Genomic DNA, 25,935 nt, shown 5'->3' on the forward strand with positions numbered 1-25,935 from the left:
GGCACAAAAAATAGGTTTGCCCTGCTTCCACAGTTAAGTAATGAAGAGCCTCATGTAGGTGTAGCTGAAGCACAGCAGAATTCAGTTAGGAAGCCTGTTGCTTCAGAAAAAGTAGGAAGTAGGAAGAAAATTCTGCTGTTAGGTAGCAGTCATGGAAGAGGTGTGGGACAACTTCTGCAGGGAAAATTAGATGACAGCTACCAGATCACAAACTTTTTCAAGCCTAGTGCATCTCTCAGCCAAGTGATAGTATAGGATCTTTTTTGTAAAGGTTTCACCAAGGAGGATTATGTTGAAATAGTGGGTGAAGCAAGGAACAGTATCGATAGGGACCAGGGCTACAGTATTGAGAGTGACCTGGTAAAAGCAGCATCAGCAATGAACCATACTGCTGATGAGTTTGTGCCTCTTTTCAAGCGGTACGATCGACCCCAGTTGAACAACTCTGTGAAGAGGGTCAATATGGAGTTGGATCGACTGCTTCAGGCTGGTGCTGGGTCGGGGATTAGTTTGGTTCTGGTTAATACTATTGGCAGGTGGGGCTTTACTTCTCATGGCCTGCATCTCAGTAGAATAGGGAAGGGTATACTGGCTAGGTTGATAGCAAATACTTTAAGGAGGGACACTGCAACTCACAGAAGAAGCTCGTCTTTTGCAATACGCATGATAGCAGAAAAAGGTGATTTAAAAATGAAGAAGTTAGTTTATTCGGCCTACTTCCATTCAGTAATGAGTTATGGAATCATCTTTTGGGGAACTCCTCTCACAAGGAGAACATTTTCAAAATTCAGAAACGGATCATTAAAATTATATCTGGTATCAGTCATCATCATGCAGAGACCTCTTGAAGAAACTTTGTATTCTAACTACTGTTTCTCTGTACAATTACTCATTGATGTCCTTTGTCATTTCCAACATGTATCATTTTACACAAAAAAGTACAAAACGTGATTATTATATCAGAACCAAAAACAATCTGTTGGCCAACTCCTTCTATTCCGTCAATGCATATCTTCACAAGGATTATAGCTCATAACTCTGTCTGCATTAGAAAAAAAAAGGGTGGGAGTTTACCCACATAATGTCCGTCTTCCATGCTGGTGTGTAATTTTAAGCCTAATAATTTCACTTGCATTTTATATAAAAAAAGAAGTTGTCTTGCTAGAAGTTCTAACTCCGAATGACGCGCTATTGAGTGTTACATGGGCGGCCTCTTTATCTGAAATTACACTCCAGTGTTTTTAATGTTCTTGTTCTAGTGGTATATGATACGAAAAATATGTGTGTTGCATTATACACCTTGTTTTCTCATTTTAAATTTACCGCCTTCATTTATATTTAACTTCATAAAAATTTTAGGATAAGCTATGCATAGATGTTGCACCTAGTAATTCCATCTTATCAATGTCTTACGTGCATTAAATTTATAAAGTTTTAGTGGTTCTGTATATCCAGTTTACGATCTCTCATTTTTATCACTGCTGTGTCGCAGCGCCACCTCTTTAGGTGATTCTGTATTAGGCTTCAGTACTGGCACATGACGCTGTAGCGCATTATGCTTAATACCTGTGCCCCCATCTTACTCGTACTCTGTTACTCGCTCCTGTGAACGGGAATGCATTATGCAGATATTGGTGCCTCTCGTGTCCATCTAGAAAAGGTAATGATTTTACTGTTTTATATTTCTAGTTTTTACTGAGTTTAACGAAGGCGCTGTTGGCCTGATATATTTGACGATGTCCTTTGGCTACACTGACTAAAGGATTCTTCTAAGAAATACGAAATTAAGGTATTTGCTCTTTCAATAGGTGATCTGTTTATACATGCTTATAGGTTATCCAAATCTGCACAACGCGATCGCGATTCTTAAATAGATGTATTTGTTCTGTTTTCTATGTAGATAACCTGAAGATGCCAAAATAAGGCAAAATGAGTCGTTGAAAAATTAAAAAAAACTAAAATTGCAACCAAGACTGTTTTTAACCAATACTGTTAAGTACTGGTTTGCTGTATGCCACATATGAAGTGGAAGAATTTCTGCATTAGAATTGTACAATATCCATAAATCTAAGTTAAAAAGAAAAAACCTTTGACTCTTTGCACATCCCAGAGATTCTTCTCCAAGAGATCCATGAAAAACGATAACTACACTCCACACACACATAAAATACGTACATGTAGTACTACAAATATTGTAATCGAATGTGTTAAAAATAAACAAACAAACAAATAAGACCGGTTCACACTGGCTGTAATGTCACATCAAAACATTCTATAATGCGGACCGTCGAGTCACAACATGTCAGGTCACATCACGTCAAGGTTTTTTAGGAAGTGAGCTTTGACGGAGTCGTCATTTGCTAACATCGGAAGTTAACCTATTTTCGCTGCGCTCACACATGTTATAGTAATGGATTTTGTGCTTTTTCGTCCTTTTACTCTTTTTTTTTTATTGTGCTTTGTCTTCCTGGCAAATTACACATGTTCCATGACAATTTGGATATTTTTTCCAAGGAATGTTCCCCCACAAGCAACGTCAGATATCTGAGATCGAAAAATTATTTAGGTTTTACAACAACAGAACAGAGCTGATACCCACACTGTGTATAAATAAGAAAATATGTGGATGAAGCAGTTTTCATTAAATAACTTATTAAGTGAAAAAGTCAGCTCTAATGAAGAAAAAAAATATAGTTGTTACGATGTTACTGGCTATGTAAGAAAAAGTAATTCTGTATGAGGCAAACAGGCTCCCTTTATTCCCTTGTAAATATCGTTTGATGTGTTTCTATACATTTTCGCAAATAATTGTCATTATTTGGAAATATTTGACTTCTTAGAGCTTTACCAGACAAAATTGATCAAAAACAAACGTTACAGAGTTTCCTGTGGTCTTTAATAAATTAGTTCCTCAATTCTGAGACCGTATTCTGACTTTTTTGTCTCATAGATGTTAACGCTTAACCTCATTTTCATTTTTCGGTATTGGGCTAAACGAATCGATGTGATGTGATGGACTGTGTGAATATACTCTGACGTAATGGTGCTATGAAGTGACAAGACATGACGTAATGTGAAGGCCAGCATGAATTGGCCTGTGTATATATGACCTTCACATAAGCTACTAAATAAAATCTATGTCATTTGTTACAGGACAGATACTATGATCCTATGTAAACCATTTTTATTTATCACCAAAAATCTGTAACGTAATGGTAATACATTAGCTGTACAATTATAGATACCAAGAACTGAAGCAACAAGAATGATCAGGTCTTTCGTATACCAGAATTTTTAATTATAATTAACATAGGACATACATATTCTTACATGTTGTAATTCCATGCAAATTTATTGTGCTTTTTTTAAATAGCAAGAATTGCAAAGCTGGTTTTTATTCGCTCATTTTCTGCCTGATGCAAGCATAAAATGAATTTAATCGTCTTTCTCAGTTGCCCGTAGGGTCTTCGACTGCTTCAACATTTTTCTACCAATCATACACATCTTTTCCATTGGCATATTTACTGTGGATCCCGGTATCCATATTCTTCTATCATCAACATTACGTTCTCTTCAGAGCAACCTCTACATGGCTCACAGAGCTCATCTCAACAACTAGAAAAGTAGACGAGACTGGTGACGCTAGCTTTCTATACTGCTAGTGCTGAAGTGGGGAGTAGACGGATTTCCTTTGATGGTTGAAAAAAGGCCAACAACCAGAGGAACACGAGAGAATGCGAAACGAATAGGTGCGAATATCGTTTGCCCAAGCGCGCAAAGCGTTTAGAGTAGCTAGAACTCTCGTTTGCTTGTGTTAGCTTCAAAATAAAGAAGGCTATACTGGCCTCCGAGGGCGATGATACAGGGAAGCATGTGTGCGTTTTCGTTGCTAATGGAAACGCAGTTTTTGTGAAACAGTTTCACCCTACTTTTTCCACAGACCAATTGACTGGTCGATTGCTGCAGGGTGGCGGGTGTAACAGAACATATTAAAGGCTTTACTGTACCGAAGTATGTGATACCCTCCAAATTCAACCAGTTTAACGAGTATTTATGATTATAGAAAAGTTATTGTGTATGTTAACAATGATTGCATAACATGTCTGCATAAACAGTCAAACCATTAAATTATACTGAGTAACTGACCCACACAAAAGTTTATATCACTTGATCACTGAACAGCAAATGTCATCATGTAAAAACACTAAGTTCATCTTAAATAATTAATATGAAGTACGAAAAATAGTGGCCAACTTAGGTATTTTGGATCTCCTTAAATAAAAATCACCCAGTGAAACCTATTTGTTCACTAGGAGCGTTTTCACTCAGTATTCACGTAATCAATCCTATTTTAGACGAAAACCAATGTAATTCTTAATAATTCATGTTACTTACTTATTTATGCAAATTAGAGAAGTCAATTGACAAACTTCTAAAAACCGGCCTTTTTGTAACAAAGAATTATTCTGTCAAGTCAACAAATCTGTCTGTCATTTTAATAACATGTTAAATTATGTCACTCGATGCAAATTAATAACTTTTCTGCACAAATTATGATAACAGATGTACATGTGACTTGTAAACTATATCTCTTTTTAGTAGTTCTTTGACAATGTTATAAATACAAGCAGCAAGAACGGTCGGGAGGCAGTCGGGATGTCACTTTGGTAAAGTGTGTTTGTGTGTCATTGTCTGAGGTGGATAAACAATGCAAAGAACGTGTAACGGAAATACTACTTTGTGTTGTGTCATGGTCTTTGGTGGACAGTGGAATTAAGATGGCCACCAGAGTAATAAATATTTGAAGTTTACATATTTGTTGGTTTCACTCGTTCTTTATCATCAAAAGCATATAAAAAACACGGGACCTCGTGTTTTTAACCCTAGACAACCAGATTTAGAGCCAGCATCAGCATCGAGACACAGCAGCGATCCAGCAAGTAGCAGCGATTACCACAACACAATGCATTTTAATGGCGCCAACCTAACATCAAGTGCTAACAAGCTCCGTAAATGGGAGTGAAATAGTGTGATTATAGCAATTAGCTATATCTACGACCAGGCGACCATTACACGGGGAGGGAGGGTTCAAGTGCAAGTTATCTATGTCTGTGGAGACACAGACATAACAATCGCGACACTCATTGCTGTAAAAGTTGTTACTGTTTCACAGATGGAGCGACACTAGCGCTCCAAGCGGTGAGTAAGGTGAACATCAGACGCGTCGTAAGCATAATATTTGTTTTGCATCCATTTCCTATGTAATTTACGAAATATTTGAGTTATTTTCCTGCCTCCAAGGGTTTGTGTAGTATCAGAAGACATGTATGTTTCTGAAAGTGATTCTAAAATAAGTGTAAGTATGGACAAAAACCATGAATCGAGAGGCAAGCTACAACACATTCGTGAAGAAACACTTGTGACGCTGAATAGAATTGCAGCTTACCTCGTTGATATTAAAAGAATATAACCACACAGACTCACACGTAAGAAACACAGACATGTACCTCTACATGCAAAAGCGATCGACAGCTCATTTATCGTTCTGGGAGTCCTACTGTTTTTGTCATTGTCGCCTGTTGCCACAAGTACGATCATCTTTATATTATTCTAAGTGGGACAAGCAACTGCCAAATAGTGGGTGAAATACATTGAAAATATTATAATGAGCTGATTACATTACATTACCAAATATTCGAATAATTTTCAAACAATCTGTCAGTGAACAAAGTGCTAACAAAATGATGTCATTACACGAAGGAAGCAAGGAAAATTATGTGACTAACAACGGACGTGAATGGAATACATACCAAACTTTACGATTTTGTAAGACACGAATAACTGCACTCAATCTAACCACTTCATCATCAAAGCAGGTCTGTATTGACGATTCTCACGAATCTGGCATTGATACGTGAAGAGCTGAACTGGCTGCTTCTGTGTCATAGGACTGTTTTACAACTTTAGATGGATTGTCGAATCTTTGTGGCAGTTTCCTCTTCAGGGTCACTTGATGTGGCTTATTTGGGGTGTAAAAAAGTGTAGGTACTGCAATCCACACGAGTTTATTACTGTCTGTGTTCATGATCTGGTTTTGTTCGAAATGTAATGAACAAAACCTAATATTATTATACAGGTAAACTGGATCTTTTTTCATAAGATCTTCTCATCTGCTATTAACTAGCCATTTTATGCTCCTAAAATTAAACATTAATCATTAATACACATGTAGTTTGCAAGTGAATCCTGACGATACAGTTTAGTAACAAGATGGTATTTATTTATTTATTTATTTCATGTTCCGTAGTTCCAGTTAGTGAGTCAATCACAAGGATATGGAACGTGTCAAATTGTACAAGTTTCAATTTAAACTTACAATAAATACAAGGGCAATTCAATGCCAAATTGTACATAGTTTAAGTAAGACTTACTATAAATACGGTAATAGATACAATGTCAGCTAGGTAACATAACAACCATTTAACAGAAAAAAGAGTTTCAAATAAAGGTTAAAAATTAGAGCACAAAGTTAAATCAGAAATTAGTTCTACAAGTTTAAATACAGGTACAGCCAATTTGTTGTTACAAAAAGTGTGCTCATGCTCAAATGCACAATAAAATCAATTGAACTACTTCTCAACACAATAAGTTTAGTGATGGTATACATTTTATTTCAAATATTCATCCACAGTATAAAAAGATTTCTCTGTCAGGTAATCTTTGAGAACTTGTTTAAATTTTGGTAGTTCTGTATGAACACATTTGATATGTAGTGGTAGAGCATTGAACAGCTTAACGCTGGAGTAGTAAACTCCTTTTTGTACCAGAGTGAGACGTTGCATTTCGAAATGTTGATTGTTTTTGTTTCTGGTGTTATAGCTATGGAATTTACTGTTGTCTTGGTAGATAGAATTATTTTTGCACGCAAAGGTCAGCAAGGAAAAAATATACTGTGAGGCAGTTGTTAAGATACCTATCTTCCGAAACAAGTGCCTGCAAGAGTGTCTTTTTTTTTTTTTTTTTGGATGGTGAAAACTATTTTTGCAAGTGGTTGGTTCCCCCAGAATATGATAGCATATGACATCAATGAGTGGAAGTAGCCAAAGTAGGCAACGTTAATTGTGTCAACTTCAGCCTCTTAAGAAATTACCCGTAATGCAAATGTTGCCGAGCTAAGATTTTTACATAGATGAGGAATGTGAACTGACCAATTACATTTGCTGTCTATGTAAGCACCCATGATCTCTGTATCTTCAACTTTCTGTATTGAAGATCTCTACATTTTATGTTAATTTCATTGAGATTACTTTGTGATGTATGGAACCTCGTATAATGAGTTTTATTTGCATTGAGTGAGAGACCATTTGAGGAGAACCAATTTACGATATCATTAAAAACAGTATTTATAGTTTGTTCAAGATCCTGATCTATCAAATCGTTAGTTAGAATTGTGGTATCATCAGCAAACAAGGTAAATTTATTGTTTGTCTCAGAACAAAGAGAGAGATCATTAATAAAGATGAGGAAAAGCAGTGGGCCCAAAATGGAGCCTTGAGGCACACCACACGATATCGTGCCCCATTCAGACGAGGCAGGTTTTCTAGAAGAGCCATTTAGCATTACAGTCTGCTTCCGATCCTGTAGATATGATTGTAGCCACAAGCCAACAGTACCACCTAAACCATAGTATTCTGCCTTTTTCAAAAGAATTTAGTGGTTTACACAGTCAAAGGCTTTCGTAACATCACAAAAAATACCCACTGTGGCCATTTTTTTGTTAATGGCTTGGTTGCTGAAAGAGAATATTGCCTGTTCAGTACAAAGACCGGCACGGAAACCAAACTGATTTTTGCTTAAGATACTGTGGAAGTTGAGATGGTCTACAATCCTCCTGTGCATGAGTTTTTCAAGAATTTTCGAGAAGGTAGTTAACAGGGATATTGGGCGATAGTTTGTAACAATGCTTTTATCACCTTTTTTAAAGAGAGGAATCACTACAGCCAATTTTAGTCTGTCAGGGACAATCCCTTCTTGTAGGGATGTATTGTATATGTTGCATAAGACGGGACTCACAAATTTATAAGTGTTTCAGTATTTTACTAGAAATATTGTCCACACCGGCAGAATTTTTATTTTTTAATGATCAGGGGAGCAAAATAACTTATGATGGTCGAAGTGGAGAGGATATAAAATGTAGACTGGCAATGGCAAGGAAAGCGTTTCTGGAGAAGAGAAATTTGTTAACATCGAGTATAGATTTAAGTGTCAGGAAGTCATTTCTGAAAGTATTTGTATGGAGTGTAGCTATGTATGGAAGTGAAACATGGACGATAAATAGTTTGGACAAGAAGAGAATACAAGCTTTTGAAATGTGGTGCTACAGAAGAATGCTGAAGATTAGATGGGTAGATCACATAACTAATGAGGAAGTATTGAATAGGATTGGGGAGAAGAGAAGTTTGTGGCACAACTTGACTAGAAGAAGGGATCGGTTGGTAGGACATGTGTTGAGGCATCAAGGGCTCACCAATTTAGTATTGGAGGGCAGCGTGGAGGGTAAAAATCGTACAGGTAAATTTAGATTAGATGGGTAGATCACATAACTAATGAGGAAGTATTGAATAGGATTGGGGAGAAGAGAAGTTTGTGGCACAACTTGACTAGAAGAAGGGATCGGTTGGTAGGACATGTGTTGAGGCATCAAGGGCTCACCAATTTAGTATTGGAGGGCAGCGTGGAGGGTAAAAATCGTACAGGGCGACCAAGAGATGAATACACTAAGCAGATTCAGAAGGATGTAGGCTGCAGTAGGTACTGGGAGATGAAGAAGCTTGCACAGGGTAGAGTAGCATGGAGAGCTGCATCAAACCAGTCTCAGGACTGAAGACCACAACAACAAAATTACTCTTATGACTTTGCTTACAGTAATTGGAGGTAAAGATAACTGTGGGATTCTGTTGCTAATAGCTTTCTGTAGGAGGGACAATGATTCTTCCATAGAACCATTACAGCCTGTCTTCTCTGCTGCTCTCAAAAAGTGGTTATTAAATATTTCTGCAACCAACTCAGGTTTCTTTAGGGTACTGTCCCCTGTTTTATTCTCTGCCTGAGACATGTTCCGTGTTGTCCTGCCAGTTTCCCTCTTTATTACATTCCATATAGTTTTAATTTTATTTTCTGAGCTTTAAATTTCTGATTTTATGCACATTCTTTTAGATTTATTTATAACCTTCTTGAGACTGCTACAGTAAAGTTTGTAGTGTTGTTGTTTCTTTGGATCATTACAAGTCCTGACAGAATTCTGAGGATCCTTAGGAAACCAAAAGAGAGAGCTATGGTATCTTCTTCCTGTTGTTGCTGCAAGTTATTGCGCTACAGACGCTCCCGTTTGTAAAAACCATTGTAGAAACCAAAATTAAAAAAAAACACTATTCGCTTTCACGATCGCGCCGAACTCACAGTTTAAGTTACTGGCCGCTTGCGGCGTTGCTGGCGCGGTAGACAACAAAATCGAGGCGAAGTGTCGCGACTGTTACGTTAGACTCATAGATTGTGGTTTAGGTCTGGAAGCACTGGTTACTGGTTAGGGATACGATCAAAGTACTTTGAAAATGTTTGCTGTCTGTAGTGTAAACAGCTCGGCCCGACTAAGATTAAAATGTTGTATTTGTGGACCATCCTGCATCTTTTCGTACAGGAAAAAGCATTTAGTACGTGTTCTGAATTTGCTGCGCGCATAATTCGAAATTTAACTTTGATGAGATCAGGTAATTCACAGCGCAATGTAAAGCAACAGTGCTGTCGTCTGCCAATGTTCCTTTGTTTTTTTGTTTCGCGTAGGTTATGTAACTACAGCTATTACTTAGCAGTTTGGTGCCACTATCGTGAACACTACCGTGACGTATTGAGTAATTATCACTATATCTGGACAATTGTTTTCATGTCTAAAATTAATGCAAAAGAAAGCTTTCTTAGAAGTCAACGACCACTATTTCCGTAGACTTGGTAAAGAAAGTTAAGCAGATGCTGAAATTTATTTCATGAGATTTGTGTGGCTAAACCAATTATCCTCAAAAATAAGTATTGCTTAAAGCTCAGGATTGATTACTGCAGATAATTTGCAGTATATAAAGCGAAGAAAATATTAATCCAGTTGTCAGAAATAAACTATTAATTAATATTATTTGCCGCAAGGTAGTTTAAAGACGAAAACACAATCAACTAAATATTTTTCCAGTAACCAATCTCGACCTCCAATCCACAGTTCGGTGTCTACATCAACGTCTTTTATATCCATCCAGAATAATTAAGGGAATTGCCCATTATCAGGAAGATATGCCCCAGTTTAATTTGAACTAAACTGTATCGCAACAGACAGGACTGTAAGAAATCAGTAATATTTTCTGGAATTGAGAATGCTTATGGTAAAAAAATTTAACACTTGTACAGAAGGGAGTAAAGTATGCTGCTATAAAGACTTTTAATGCATTGCCTAATTATATTAAATGTACAATAGAAAATGAAACGCTGTTCAAAGGTATGTTAAAAAAATACCTGCTCGACCATCCACTGTACTCGTTAGATGAATTCTTTTCCAAAAGTAATGCCCTCCCTTAATAATAGATGTATTTAGTGTCTTAGTTATTAGATGGATGATACAATATTATGTTAATGCTATAGTGTTAATGTTATAGTTATAATGTTATATTGAGAATTGCTGTACTAGTTTAATGACAGCTTGCAAATGAGAAAAAGTGATACTTATAATATCTATATCATTGAATTATATTACTATTCTGCAGCATTAATTGTATTTGTACAATTGTATTGACACGTTTCACATCCAGGCGAATCACTCGCATGTACGGATCTATGGAACACGCATACCAAATAAAAAATAAATAAAAATTACATTATGCCAGTTTCAGTGTCTAATCAAAGTGACACAGGTTTATTTGTCCCTAAACCATTTTACAATTATATGGGTTAAATATATGAACTACAGCTTCATCTGAACAATACCATAAATACTGTTGTATAAACCTATAAAAGTACACCAAGACGACCATTCCATCTGCTTGGCTGTACACAAACACCATCTCAGCTTAGCTTGTTCCAACATAAATAGTGGACCATTCTACTGCTTACAGTATGCTGTCAGTCACACAGCCTGCAACACACAAGAAACACAGGGCACAAGGTCAGAGGAACATTAATTTGTCAGTGGCTTCTACTGTGGCAATGATGGTATTTCCTGACACATATTCATAGGAGCTTCCACTTCCAGTCAGGAATCCATCCCTGCAGTTTGTTGGTTTTATTAATGTTCACCCTGTATACAGTCCATCAGTTTATTAACACTGAAACTTTCTGGATGATTAAAACTGTGCGCCAGATCGGGACGCGAATCTGAGACCTATCTGTTTGGCGAGCATCTGCTCTACCAACCCGAGCATGACTCATGACTACCCTCACAGCTTTATTTCTGCCAGTACCGTATCTCTTACCTTCCAAATCTGAAGGTAGATCAGCCTCGTCGGTAGAGCACTTATCTGCAAAAGGCAAAAGTCCAGGGTTCGAGTCCTGATCTGACACAGTTTTAATATACAAGTAAGTTTCAGATCAATACACACTCTTCTGGAGATCGAAAATTCACCCGTTAATGTCACCCTTATTTCTTACATTTTATGACAGAATGGTGACTGTATCCAAAAGATATTGTGATTTGCATGTAAGGGAAGAAGAGTGTTGGAAAGAATAGGTCTTTATCTACATTGCCAGATGAGTATACTGTAAGCTAAGTGTAAATATATGAGTTCATGGCACATTTTTAAGAATGTGTCTGTCTGCTGTAATAAACACCTTACCTATTTTGAATATATTTGGACTTATTTTTGACAAAGTTTTTTCTATTTTTTTCTGTGTAATATCTTTCAGCTACCACTCCCACATATAATGCTATTCTGAAGATGTGAATTCCCTAGCAAAAGTCTGAGACTGTGTGTTTCAGCCATTCTATCAGCATTTTATTTGTTTCCATTTGTAGATAGATTATTGACAGGGAATCATTTATTAGGATTTTCAATTTTCAGGGTAATACTTTTCTCCATTTCACCCATTTTTTGCTGCAAGTTGTGAAACAGACATGTCAGTCAAATACACACAGAGAAGGAAAGTTTGAGAAATGAATGTAAAGTGTAATACCTGCATTTTATCATTATTAAATAACAATATGTGTCATAGTTTTGTACAGTTGGGGTAAGGATAATTCCATCTCAAGTGATCGTAGGCCTTCCAATCCTTGAGCTTCAATTTTCCTAAAATTTGCTGCGGTAGACCTATCCTCGAAATGAATCTGTAAAATTTAAAATCATGAGCTTAAGTATATAAGAAACACTGGCCTTCTGTTTGGATGGGCTTAAAAGGAACAAAGCTCAGTGTTTGAAGCTCTGTTAATACAAGACAAAAGCAAGTAGGAAATTCTTACTTTCAGGCCTTGGATAACCTTTGGCTATGAATCAGAAAAATACTGTGTGACAGGATGTAAAGCATTTTGTGAGCTCAGTATAATGCATTAAAGTGAATCAAAAAACCTGCAGAGAAAAATGGACAGATTGTTTCACCCTCTTTGCAGTCAGATATGTCAGGAAGGAAAAATGAATTATGGAAATACAGAATCGTCAGATTCCACCCATTTGCTTTGACCCATAACGTTACAAATATGGCGGAAACGACCATACACCAAGACTCCAATATGGCGCCTATGACGTCATTACGTAAACATGACAACAAATCCGAAAATTAATTGAAAAACCAACGCACACTCTTTCCACAAAAAACCTAATGACACCAACGAGACAATGGTGGGAAATTGGGGGTTTGTGAGTGGGGACAAAGTAAATAGGCTATAAACAAATTTAGACACACACCACCCTACCAAGCCACACAAAATGACGAAAAAAAACCGACAACACGAAACTCCCAAATTCCACTAAACACAATATCCTCTGGAATCGAACACTTCCCTTGACCTATATAGCTCAACAGCAACTCCCGATACTGGAACAGCCACAACCACATCCACACATTGTAGTGGAGCACTTACCTTCACCCCAATACATAACAAATACACTAAGAACAAGAAAAATAAAAACTTACCACACCAAAGTTCCGGCATCACAACCTAGGTCGGCCACCACAATCACACACAGGCACACACCCAGACCCAAACACACACATCCCCCCATACATACACACAACCACAAACCAACGAAAAAATACACAACCAAAAGAAAGACCCAACCTCCCCCCTCACCCCAAAATAAAATACCCATAAACAAAAACCTAACGCAAAATAAAAAAATCTCAATCACACACTACAAATCAACAAAAACTGCAACAAAATAGATGCTCCACAACTTAAGAAGAAAAAGCATTGGAAACTACAATGGAACCTGGTTTTATAAATTCCTCAAATAACCCCACTAATTACGCCTTAGACCACCCCTCCACAACTCTAAAAACACATTCCGAACCCCCCGCCCCCGCCGGTACTACAGCCCCTGACACCCAGAGACCAACCCCAGACTTACCCCTCCCATACTTCCTTTTCCCAAACTGCGACACGTCCACATCCACCACAGCCCCAATCCCAGGACCATCCAACTTAGCCCTGTACTTAATAAACTCAGAACATACTTCAAGGCAAAATGAAAACCAGTCAAGCACATTCCTCTCACTCACGCCAGTCTCATGCACACAAAAACTTTGAGAGGATCTATAACAAAAGTAATACATCAACAACACAATCTCGCGCATGCCCAACCTAGACTTCTTGAACCAGGAACCGCAACGTATGGAGCGCCATAGCTTATTCCTACGGCACCGCCACATATAACCGTCCCTGGTCCGAGGCGCCAGAACTTTTGCCAATGTCATTTCATTCCGACGGACAGCGCACGTAACCACCTCCACAATCAACTAAAACAGCTGTAGAAATTTGATCAGCTCCAACTGAGTCATGCCCATCATAGCATGGAGTCGCACACTATTTATTTTATCGGTCATATCCACATGAAACAAGAACAACAACAAATTAATTTACTCAAATTAACACACGACCTACAGCGAACAGCACTACAATAACTTTCACCCAAAAACACTAAATCGTTAACTCACTGAAACCAATTCCGCTCCAAACACAGCCAAAAGGAGAACCAGCCACAAGAATCAGTAACACCAAACTGAACCCAATACACCACACAACACAAAACCTCTAAACATACCACCAGAGGGCACCACGAACCGCAACACGACAACACCTACAAACATGCCACACTCACAAACCAAACTCCGCACCGTCATGACGTCTCACTCCACAACAGCCTTATCTCACGGGTCAAAGCCGACTGGTGGCATCGAACGCTTCAGTCGACATTTACTGACAATGTCTGAAACATGATTCTATTAGCATATCTTCCTTCTTAGCCAATTATTTTCGACTGTACTCAATTACAAACATGGCATCGAATTGAAAATTACAGTAAAGGGGCCAAGTTCAGGTGTAAATATTGCTAAAAAGTCATTTCACAAATTGTTCTTTCTGACACCATTGCAGAGAGCTTAATTTTCTGCACTAGCAACACTCTGTTGGATCCAAAAGTCGGTTCAGCAAAGGGACAAAATATGAGGTTGACAAAAGCCATGTGTAAAATGTTGCAATTGCAACACAGTACAGGTTGCTGAACCCTTAACTTCAAGGTATGCTAGAATCACAAGTGGTAGATTCTAGTTCTAGTTGCATAAGATGCTGCAATAGTCGTGACAATGTGCTTTTCAGGGATCCGACATTTATCTTCTCATTTCACGCCAATAGAATGAATGAGCTGGACCAAAAGGGTGCAGGAATTTGACCAATTTATGTTCTTCAATATCAAATTCACACGTTACCAATCCACCAGCAATTGTCGTAGATGCAGGCGATGTACTGGCCAAGAATAAGGCTTAAAACTGATGTGAAAGCCACATTGGTGTCAGTTGATTGATAAATCAATTGTATTGCTTGAAACCCAGCTAATTTAATTGTTCTTCAAATCTGTGGGGGGGGGGGGGGGGGGGGGGGGGATGGTGATTTCATGAGTTCCAGCTAAAGTATGACAATGTGCAAATTGTTCTATGTGCAGCTTTTTTTTCATCTTCTGTTTCTGGGAATCAGTTTGCCAATCACCACTGTTGCTTGCTGTGGCACTGTGCATTTAGCAAGCTGTACCATCTTGTGTTGGTATAATGGTATAATGTTGCGCACGATTTGTGTTGAAGTTCAGTCTTACTTTTCGTCCCTTTTCGGAATTGACTCTAAGATACAACAAGATGTTTCCAGTGAAGAAAAGTGTGCTCTTTCCAGTGGTGCTGGAAAGAAGAACTTCTGAAGTGACCCCTTTGCAATATTTGCACCTGAACTTGGCTCACTTTCTGAAGTTTTATATTTTGCACCATGTATGATCCACAGTAAGTGTTTAGGTGTAACGATGTACTGATAGAGTCCTGTCCCCAGGTACTGTTAATATATATGCCAAGTTCTAGTTCTTTTGCCTTTTTGCTTCCAGAGATATCTGACTCCCAAGGAAGGCCGAAAAAATTTTAATGTTTTTCTCTGCAGGTTTTTTTTTTTCTGATTGAGGACCAAAAGTTGTATAGGATCTGAAAACAAGAGGTTCCTAGTTGTCATTCCTTTGTATTAAAAAAGGTTCAAACATTGGGGTTTGCTCGCTTTCACCGCACTCTTGTTGGAGAGCTTCTTAAACATAGGGCCAGAGTTTCCAATTTATTGGGTATTATGAGATCAAATTTTGCACGAGTTCATTTCTATGGTATATCTGTACCCACGATAAATTTGAACAAACTAGGAAATGGAAGAGTGGGAAACTTGAAAAATGTGATCACTTAGGATGAAATGACCTGTAAACTGAATGAGGTAGCATTGTTTTAAACAGAGTGGCCATATATTTGGGAGGAGGGCGGCTCCAGTCTTCATCCAACCATCCTGATTTAGGTTTTCTGTGGTTCCTCTAAATTATTTCAGGCAAGTGATGGGATCATTCCTAATATAAGGCCGTGGCTGATGACTACTTGCCCCATCCTTGTCATTCTAGACCTCTAAGTCTTTATATATGAATTACTTTATTTTTGTTGTTTTTAAATTGCAATATCAAGACGTGTTTAGTATTCTTGTAATAGAGATCTACAGAGAATAGAACTATTACTACATCTACCACCTGCTGAAAAACAGAGCAGACATTTTTAATTTTATTGTTAGCTTTGTGTTTTATTCCTACTTACTGTACATATTCTGTATTTCACAAATGGTGATCAATACCAGCTGTTTTTCTTCTTAAATCATAGGAATGGAGGTTTTGCAACAGGATGGCATTACTTGCACAGTCAGTAACCTTAGAAAGGTCTAGGGACAACCCACAAACTTTCTTTCGTCATTTACTGCATTACAATGCTTGAAACTGCTGTCTTGGTTGACCTGCTTTGTCTGAAACCATTTGCTGCACCATGTAAGATATTATGATCATCTGAGAACAGTATTATTTTTCCTTTTAGGACAATTTCTAATATATTTGACTAAATATGTTAGACATAACTTGTTACCATCCCTGTGTGAGAAAATTGCTTTATTCTTTGTCAGATATTGAATAAATTTCCTCCTTCCATTGTTTGGTTTGTCAATGACCCTACTAGGTACTGAAAACACTGTTTAATTACTCTCACTGAAATGCTGTCTCTGCCTTCCATACTTTTTTCAGTGTATGCGTACTTGTAATTTTTGCAATTTCATTCACATTTGTTGGGAATTGAAACAAACATTTTATTTGTTTTGCTTTTTGCCTTTAATGCAATTGTCTGTGACATGACAGTAACTTGAGGTTTGTTTCTTGCAGACAACACATGTTACAGAATTAGCAGAAATCCCTAAAGAAGTTGTGGGACTTCCAGTTGTGCATCACCATGGATATGTGTGTGATTTACCAAAAGGTCACAGATTTCCTATGCCAAAGTTTCATAAAGTTTTTGAAATACTCTTGAATGACGGTATAATTTCTTTGAAGAAGCAGGCGAGTATACTATTACCTACAATCAGATAGGCAGTCATACATACTACAGTTGAGAAGGAGAATTGTAGAAAATGTTTATTGTCCAAAATAAGATTGTAATCATTTACAATCAAGCATTATACATTTTGATTTGGTTACAGGTAATAAATCCGAAGCAAGTATCAAGCAATATAGCATGTTGTGTTCACACAGCAGATTATGTGGACAAATTCTTTAATGGAAGAACTACTGAAGAAGAACAAAGAGTCACTGGTTTCATTTGGAGTCCAGGGCTGGCAAGCCGAGTGAGATATGAAACCGGTAAGGCATTTTCAATCATCCATTAGACTTTTTGTTGCATTGACATGATTACCCTACAATTCACAATTTAGTGTTGGTAAAGAGTTTATAGAATCACTTTCAAACTCTTTCTGTACTGTTCCACTCTCGAATAACACACCGGGAAAAATAAACACCCAAAATTTCCATTCAAGCTCTATTTTATCATAATGGTCATTTCTGCCTACCTAGGTGAGAGTCAGCAAGATGTTCTGGCATTTGGAGGAGAAAGTTGATAATAGAAATTTCATGAAAAAAACCTTCCCACAATAAAAAAATGCATACACTTCAATGGTTGCCACCCTAACTTGCGTGTCATATTCCTGACACTCTCTTGCCTGTTTCCTGATAATCCAAAATGAGCTGCTGTTCTTTGAACTTTCACAATGTCCTCTGTCAGTTTTGTCTAGTAAGGATCTCATACTGTGCAGTGACAACAAGAGAGAGAGAGAGAGAGAGAGAGAGAGAGAGTGTGTGTGTGTGTGTGTGTGTGTGTGTGTGTGTGTGTGTGTGTGTGTGTTTTTTACAGATAGCCGTACCGTAGGTGCAACCACAACGGAGGGGTATCTGTTGAGAGGCCAGACAAATGTGTGGTTCCTGAAGAGGGTCAGCGGCCTTTTCAGTAGTTGCAGGGGCAACAGTCTGGACGATTGACTGATCTGGCCTTGTAACACTAACCAAAACAGCCTTGCTGTGCTGGTACTGCGAACGGCTGACAGCAAGGGGAAACTGCAGCCGTAATTTTTCCCGAGGGCATGCAGCTTTACTGTATGGTTAAATGATGATGGCGTCCTCTTGGGTAAAATATTCCGGAGGTAAAATAGTCCCCCATTCAGATCTCCAGGCGAGCACTACTCAGGAGGATGGTGTTATCAGGAGAAAGAAAACTGGCATTCTACGGATCGGAGCATGGAATGTCAGATCCCTTAATTGGGCAGGTTAGAAAATTTAAAAAGGTAAATGCATAGGTTAAAGTTAGATATAGTGGGAATTAGTGAAGTTCTGTGGCAGGAGGAACAAGACTTCTGGTCAGGTGAATACAGGGTTATAAATACAAAATCAAATAGGGGTAATGCAGGAGTAGGTTTAATAATGAATAGGAAGATAGACTTCTGCCTTTACTATAGCTCTATTGGCATTGCAGCTGCTGAACGTCAGCTGCAGGGCGCTATCCGCAAGGCGCAGTCTTGGGCTGTAGCGCATGGCTTCCAGTTTTTGGCAGCCAAGACCTGCGTTATGCATTTCTGCCGGCAACGCACTGTTCGCCTGGAGCCGCGGCTTTATCTTGACGGCAAACTTCTTGCTGTGGTGGTGGAGTCACATAGGTTTTTGGGTGTGGTTTTTGATGCCCGGTTGACTTGGCTCCCTCATATTCGGCAGCTTAAACAGATGTGTTGGCGGCATCTAAATGCTCTGCGATGCTTGAGCCACACCAGCTGGGGCACCGACCGATCTACCCTCTTCTGGCTCTACCAGGCGTTAATCCAGTCTCGTCTGGATAATGGGAGCCTGGCTTATGGTTCAGCATCCCCTTCAGTGTTGCGGGTGCTGGACCCAATCCTTCACAGCGGGATACGACTTGTCACTGGGGCTTTCTGGACCAGCCCTGTGAACAGCTTACTTGTGAAGGCGGTGTCCCTCCACTGCAGTTACGGCGCCACCGTTTACTGGCCGCTTATGCTGCCCATGTTTTTAGCTTGCCCGGGCATCCAAATTATCGTCTTCTGTTCCTGCAATCGGTCGTCCATCTGCCAGAATGTTGGTCCCGGTCAGGTTGTATGATTGCAGTCCGCGTCAAAGAGCTTCTCTCCGGGTTTGGGGTTTTCCCTGTTCCACCTCCTTTCCGGGCCCCTTTGCGTACACCCCTGTGGTGTGTTCCATGCTCTTGCATTCGGCTCGACTTGGCACAGGGCCTGAAGGACTCAGTCCCTCCGGAGGGCTTCTGCCGCCACTTTTATTCCATCCTAGCCACATATCAGGTCTCTGGCGTTGTATACACTGACGGTTCGATGGTTGCTGGTCGGGTAGGTTATGCTCTAACTTTAGGGGACCATTACGAACAACAATCTTTGCTGGCTGGCTGCAGAGTTTTTACTGCTAAGCTGGTTGCCATCTTTCGTGCCCTAGAGTACATCCACTCCTGCTCAGGTGAGTCCTTCGTTATCTGTAGCGACTCCCTGAGCAGTTTACGAGCTATCGATCAGTGTTTCCCTCGCTCTCGTCTGGTGATGGCTATCCAGGAGTCCCTGCATACTCTTGCCCGTTGCGGCCGCTCTGTGGTCTTTGTGTGGACCCCTGGTCATGTTGGTATCCCGGGCAATGAACATGTTGACCGCCTGGCCAAACAGGCCACCAGTGAACCAACCCTGGACATTGGCCTCCCGGAGACTGATTTGCGAGCAGTCTTACGCCGCAAAGATTTCATGCTATGGGACGCTGAATGGTGCGGTCTGACCACCCCTATCAAACTCTGTGCCGTCAAGGAGACGACGACTGTGTGGCAGTCATCCCTGTAAGCCACTTGCAGGGAATTCGTAGTCCTTTGCCGACTCCGTATTGGCCACTCCCGCTTGACACACAGCCATTTACAGCAGCATGAGGACCCACCTCTCTGTCGATGTGGGTCGGCTTTGACGGTGGTCCACATTTTGTTGGACTGTCCACTTTTAAGTGTGCTCAGGCAGACGTTTGCGCTGCCTGATACACTCCCTGCCCTTTTAACTGATGACTCTGCCATGGTGGACTTAGTTTTGCGTTTTATTTGGGCAGTTCTTTTTATCATTTATGTTTTTGTTATGTTTTTTTTTTTTTTTTTTAGTGTGATTCTGGCCTTCGGCCTACGATTTTCGACTGAGTTTTTAATATGTTTCTCGGTGGTTGGCTTTTCCTTTTTTTTCTCTATGGTCGGCCAACCACCATCACACTCTGTGTGGTTTTAATTTGTTTTGCCTGATCTCTGTCTGAGTCTTTCTTGTCCTGTGTCGTCTGCCGTCTTTCCTGGTTTTTTTTTTTTTATTCTCTGTGGGTGATTTTAGTTTTTTTTTTTTTTTTTGGAAAAAGGGACCAATGACCATAGCAATTTGGTCCCTTTAACCCCAACAAACCAACCAACCAATAGGAAGATAGGAATGCGGGTAAGCTACTATAAACAGCATAGTGAGTGCATTATTGTGGTCAAGATAGATATGAAGCCCACGCCTACCACAGTAGTACAAGTTTATATGCCAACAAGCTCTGCAGATGACGAAGAGATTGATGAAATGTATGATGAGATAGAAGAAATTATTCAGATAGTGAAGGGAGACGAAAATTTAATAGTCATGGGTGACTGGAATTCAATGGTAGGAAAAGGGAGAGAACGAAACGTAGTAGGTGAATATGGATTGGGGGGAAGAAATGAAAGAGGAAGCCGTCTGGTAGAATTTTGCACAGAGCATAACTTAATCATAGCAAACACTTGGTTCAAGAATCATGAAAGAAGGTTCTATACATGGAAGAACCCTGGAGATACTAGAAGGTATCAGATAGATTATATAATAGTAAGACAGAGATTTAGGAACCAGGTTTTAAATTGTAAGACATTTCCAGGGGCAGATGTGGACTCTGACCACAATCTATTGGTTATGAACTGTTGATTAAAATTGAAGAACCTGCAAAAATGTAAGGAGATGGGACCTGGATAAACTGAAAGAACCAGAGGTTGTAGAGAGCTTCAGGGAGAGCATTAGGGAACGATTGACAAGAATGGGGGAAAGAAATACAGTAGAAGAAGAATGGGTAGCTTTGAGAGATGAAATAGTGAAGGTAGCAGAGGATCAAGTAGGTAAAAAGACCAGGGCTAATAGAAATCCTTGGGTAACAGAAGAGGTATTGAATTTAATTGATGAAAGGAGAAAGTATAAAAATGCAGTAAATGAAGCAGGCAAAAAGGAATACAAACATCTCAAAAATGAGATCGACAGGAAGTGCAAAATGGCTAACAGGGATGGCTAGAGGACAAATGTAAGGATGTAGAGGCACATATCACTAGGGGCAAGATAGATACTGCCTACAGGAAAATCAAAGAGACCTTTGGAGGAAAGAGAACCACTTGCATGAATATCAAGAGCTCAGATGTAAACCCAGTTCTAAGCAAAGAAGGGAAAATAGAAAGGTGGAAGGAGTATATCGAGGCTCTATACAAGGGCAATGTTCTTGAGAACAATATTATGGAAATGGAAGAGAATGTAGATGAAGATGAAATACGAGATATGATACTGCGTGAAGAGTTTGACAGAGCACTGAAAGACCTAAGTTGAAACAAGGCCCCAGGAGTAGACAACATTCCATTAGAACTACTGACAGCCTTGGGAGAGCCAGGCCTAACAAAACTGTACCATCTGGTGAGCAAGACGTACGAGAAAGGAAAAATACCCTCAGACTTCAAGAAGAATATAATAATTCCAATCCCAAAGCAAACAGGTGTTGACAGATGTGAAAATTATCGAACTATCAGTTTAATAAGCCACAGCTGCAAAATACTAACACAGAATCTTTACAGACGAATGGAAAAACTGGTAGAAGCCGACCTCGGGGAAGATCAGTTTGGATTCCATAGAAATGTTGGAACACGTGAGGCAATACTTGACCCTATGACTTATCTTAGAAAATACATTAAGGAAAGGCAAACCTACATTTCTAGCATTTGTAGACTTGGAGAAAGCTTTTGACAATGTTAATTGGAGTACTCTCTTTCAAATTCTGAAGGTGGCAGGGGTAAAATACAGGGAGCGAAAGGCTATTTACAATTTGTACAGAAGCCAGATAGCAGTTATAAGAGTCGAGTGGCATGAAAGGGAACAGTGGTTCGGAAGGGAGTGAGACAGGGTTGTAACCTATCCCCGGTGTTATTCAATCTGTATATTGAGCAAGCAGTAAAATTCAGAGTAGGTATTAAAATAAAAACTTTGAGGTTCGTCGATGACATTGTAATTCTGTCAGAGACAGCAAAGGACCTGAAAGAGCAGCTGAATGGAATGGATAGTGTCTTGAAAGGAGGATATAAGATGAACATCAAAAAAGAAAAATTCAGAGTAGGTATTAAAATAAAAACTTTGAGGTTCGTCGATGACATTGTAATTCTGTCAGAGACAGCAAAGGACCTGAAAGAGCAGCTGAATGGAATGGATAGTGTCTTGAAAGGAGGATATAAGATGAACATAAAAAAAGCAAAGCGAGAATAATGGAATGTAGTCGAATTAAGTCGGGTGATGCTGCAGGAATTAGATTAGGAAATGAGACGCGTAAAGTAGTAAAGGAGTTTTGCTATTTGGGGAGCAAAATAACTGATGATGGTCGAAGTAGAGATGATATAAAATGTAGACTGGCAACGGAAAGGAAAGCATTTCTGAAGAAGAGAAATTTGTTAACATTGAGTATAGATTTAAATGTCAGGATGTCGTTTCTGAAAGTATTTGTGTGGAGTGTAGCCACGTATGGAAGTGAAACATGGACGATAAATAGTTTGGATAAGAAGAGAATAGAAGCTTTCGAAATGTGGTGCTACAGAAGAATGCTGAAGGTTAGATGGGTAGATCACATAACTAATGAGGAAGTATTGAATAGAATTGGAGAGAAGAGAAATTTGTGGCACAACTTGACTAGAAGAAGGGATCGGTTGGTAGGGCATATTCTGAGGCATCAAGGGATCACCAATTTAGTATTGGAAGGCAGCGTGGAGGGTTAAAATTGTAGAGGGAGACCAAAAGATGAATACACTAAACAAATTCAGAAGGATGTAGGTTGCAGTAGGTACTGGGAGATGAAGAAGCTTGCACAGGATGGAGTAGCATGGAGAGCTGCATCAAACCAGTCTCTGGACTGAAGACCACTACAACAACATACCATACAACTGAAATTTAATGCATCTTTTTGGGACACATGTGAGGACATCACACCTTTATTGTTCAGAGTTATAGAAACTAAGTTGCCTACAGCCTAACGTTTAACCCTTTGATTGCTGAGGACGTGTAAACTCGTCATGCCTCGCTGTTCCCCTGGCGCACCCGACATGTATACACGCGGCCTTGGGTCTTCCCTACAGCACTAAGGACGTGTTTACGCATCCCGCACCACTGGCGTTCCCACCGCTAGGGACGAGTTTAGGTGTGCTGAGTCACAGCTACCTGAGCGCTTCAGACGTGTATACATGCAGAGCTGTCTATCCGCCCTGCTCTTCCAGTAGCTGTTCAGTGGTCTGACTGTATAGTTCAAAAGTGCATATATGTTTGTTGCTGTGTTCCCTGTTTGCAGAATTCAACTTAGATTCTTGTATTTTTCAGTTTTCTTGTTTTCTACGTGAGAAATGTCACGTCGCCATGGTTGCACAGATAAAGAAATCCTAGATATGCTCACTAAGAGTGACAGTGAGTGTGAATTATCTGACTTTGCTAACAGTGATGAGTCTTCAAAAGAATCTCGAAGCTGTAGTCCTCAGCCCTTAACATTAGGGGAGAGCAAGAATTACAATCACCAGTTCCTCTGAATCCAAGGAATCAGGAAGTGACAGTGAAATGGTTTGGAAAAGAGCGCACTTAAGTGACACATTTGACTGGAAAGAAGCCGATTTCCAGCCATTAAACCATTACTTCAATGACTCGAGTTCAGGACACAAATGTCAATTAGTTACTGACCCAAGCATTCTTTCACTTTTTGTGATATTTATGTCTCAAGAACTGTTGAAATTTATTGCAGACGAAACAAGTCGTTTTTACGTTTACACCAGAGAAAATACTACAGAATCTGTGCATTCTCGACTGTCAGAGTGGAAAGACACTGGATTTGAGGAAATGTATTGTTTTGTTGCTGTTTGCCTTCTAATGGTGCAAGTTAAGAAATTAAAATTAAGTCACTATTGGTCCAGAGATACACTTTTGAACACACCAATTTTCAGCGAAATTGTGTCCCGAGACCGTTTTTGTCTACTTCTGAGAATGTTACACTTCAGTGATAACTCTGCCAGTACTGGAGGCGACAGTCTATTTAAAATTAAGACAATTGTTGACAAAGTTCATAAGACGTTTCGTAATTCATTTCGCCTACATCACAAGCTTTGTATAGATGAAAGTCTCTTGCCGTTCAAAGGACGATTATCTTTTAAGCAATTTATTCCAACCAAGCGAAGTAGGTTCAGAATAAAGACATTTGTACTGTGTGACTGTCAGAGTGGGTATACTTTAATTTTATTGTATATACAGGCGCATCAACAGATATTGGGTTCCACAATCTGGGGAAAAGGAGTGACATAGTGGTAACTCTTATGGGACCATATTTGGAACAGGGGCATATTCTGTATGTCGATAATTGATACTCCAACCCGGACCTGTTTTTCTGGCTTCACAACCATGGAACAGCCGCATGTGGCAGTGTTCGTAAGAATAGGCACAACATGCCAAAACTGCAGAGGAAATTAAAACTAGGAGTAACTGAGTTTAGGTCCACTGAACAATGTCCTTGCTATCAAGTGGTGCGATAAGAGAGAGGTGTACATGTTGACCACAAGTCACACAACACAAATGGTTGAAACAGAGAAGACTGACAGAAATACTGGCAAAAAAATAAAGAAACCACAATGTATTGTAGATTACAATTCAAGTAAGGTGCAGTTGACCGTTGTGACGCGTTACTGAGCATAGTGGGATCAGTGCGTAAGACTGTGAACTGTTATAAGAAATATTTTTTTCACATTCTGGATTTGTGCATCCTAAATGGTCATGCTCTCCATCGGTCGGTAACAGGGCGAAAAATGGCACTCGCAGAGTTTCACCTTTCTCTCGTAAGGGAGAGTGTAGAAAAATATGCTACAGAACAGAGAAAAGCTGGTAGGGGAAGGCACTATGATGAGAATTCTGTGTGATTCACAGGGAGACATTTTCCGGCTGTTATCGTGAGTGAACGTTCACAGAAAAGTACGCTAATGCACAGATGTGTGGTTTTGCAGGAAACGGAAAGTGCGCCGAGAAACTAGGTACCAATGCAAAAGTTGCATCATTCCATTATGTGTTGTACCCTGCTTTGAGACTTATCATACAAAGAAGCATTACTAATTATTGGAAACTAAGTCTGAGAAAACTTATTGACAATTCTGAATGAATTACTAAAAAAAAGGCAAAAATGAAAAAAAAAGAAAAAATACAAATCTATTTTCAACTTCGCCAGTGCTGCTCCAAAGCCTGGATCGAAAAGAAGGATGGGAAATAGATGCAACAGGTGTAAAATTATTCAAACAAAGCCTGACTTCTTCATATGTAGCAGTTTACTGGCAAATGAACGGACCTGTGCATTGCGCCAGTATAACAAAACCCGTATATTAGTCTGTGTATGATACATTTAAACTGTTAACATGTTACATGGACAGGTATATTCTTTTACCCTTAGTAGTACAAATGCAGATCACATTCGGTCTACTTGTACAAAACATGTTTTCCATAACTGATTTAAATGCCTTTGATCAATGAGA

General features: G+C 39.3%; 1 protein-coding gene across 4 annotated transcripts in view; it reads left to right on the forward strand.

Moving 5' to 3' along the window:
- Window positions 1-9,532: 9,532 nt before the first annotated feature.
- Window positions 9,533-25,935, forward strand: part of LOC126175323 (uncharacterized protein SYNPCC7002_A1628-like) — a 58,539-nt gene continuing 42,136 nt past the window's right edge. The window contains exons 1-3 of one of the 4 annotated variants that reach the window (XM_049922036.1): window positions 9,533-9,710; window positions 16,947-17,120; window positions 17,261-17,420. In XM_049922036.1, the coding sequence (XP_049777993.1) occupies window positions 9,612-9,710; window positions 16,947-17,120; window positions 17,261-17,420 (433 nt within the window). In that variant the 5' untranslated portion in view covers window positions 9,533-9,611. Of the gene's footprint in view, window positions 9,768-9,849; window positions 10,006-16,946; window positions 17,121-17,260; window positions 17,421-25,935 lie in introns of those variants that run through there. The other 3 variants (XM_049922038.1, XM_049922039.1, XM_049922037.1) reach the window with 3 other exon arrangements.

The sequence above is a fragment of the Schistocerca cancellata genome, chromosome 3, assembly GCF_023864275.1.
Source record: "Schistocerca cancellata isolate TAMUIC-IGC-003103 chromosome 3, iqSchCanc2.1, whole genome shotgun sequence".
In the NCBI taxonomy this organism is placed as follows: Eukaryota; Metazoa; Arthropoda; class Insecta; order Orthoptera; family Acrididae; genus Schistocerca; species Schistocerca cancellata.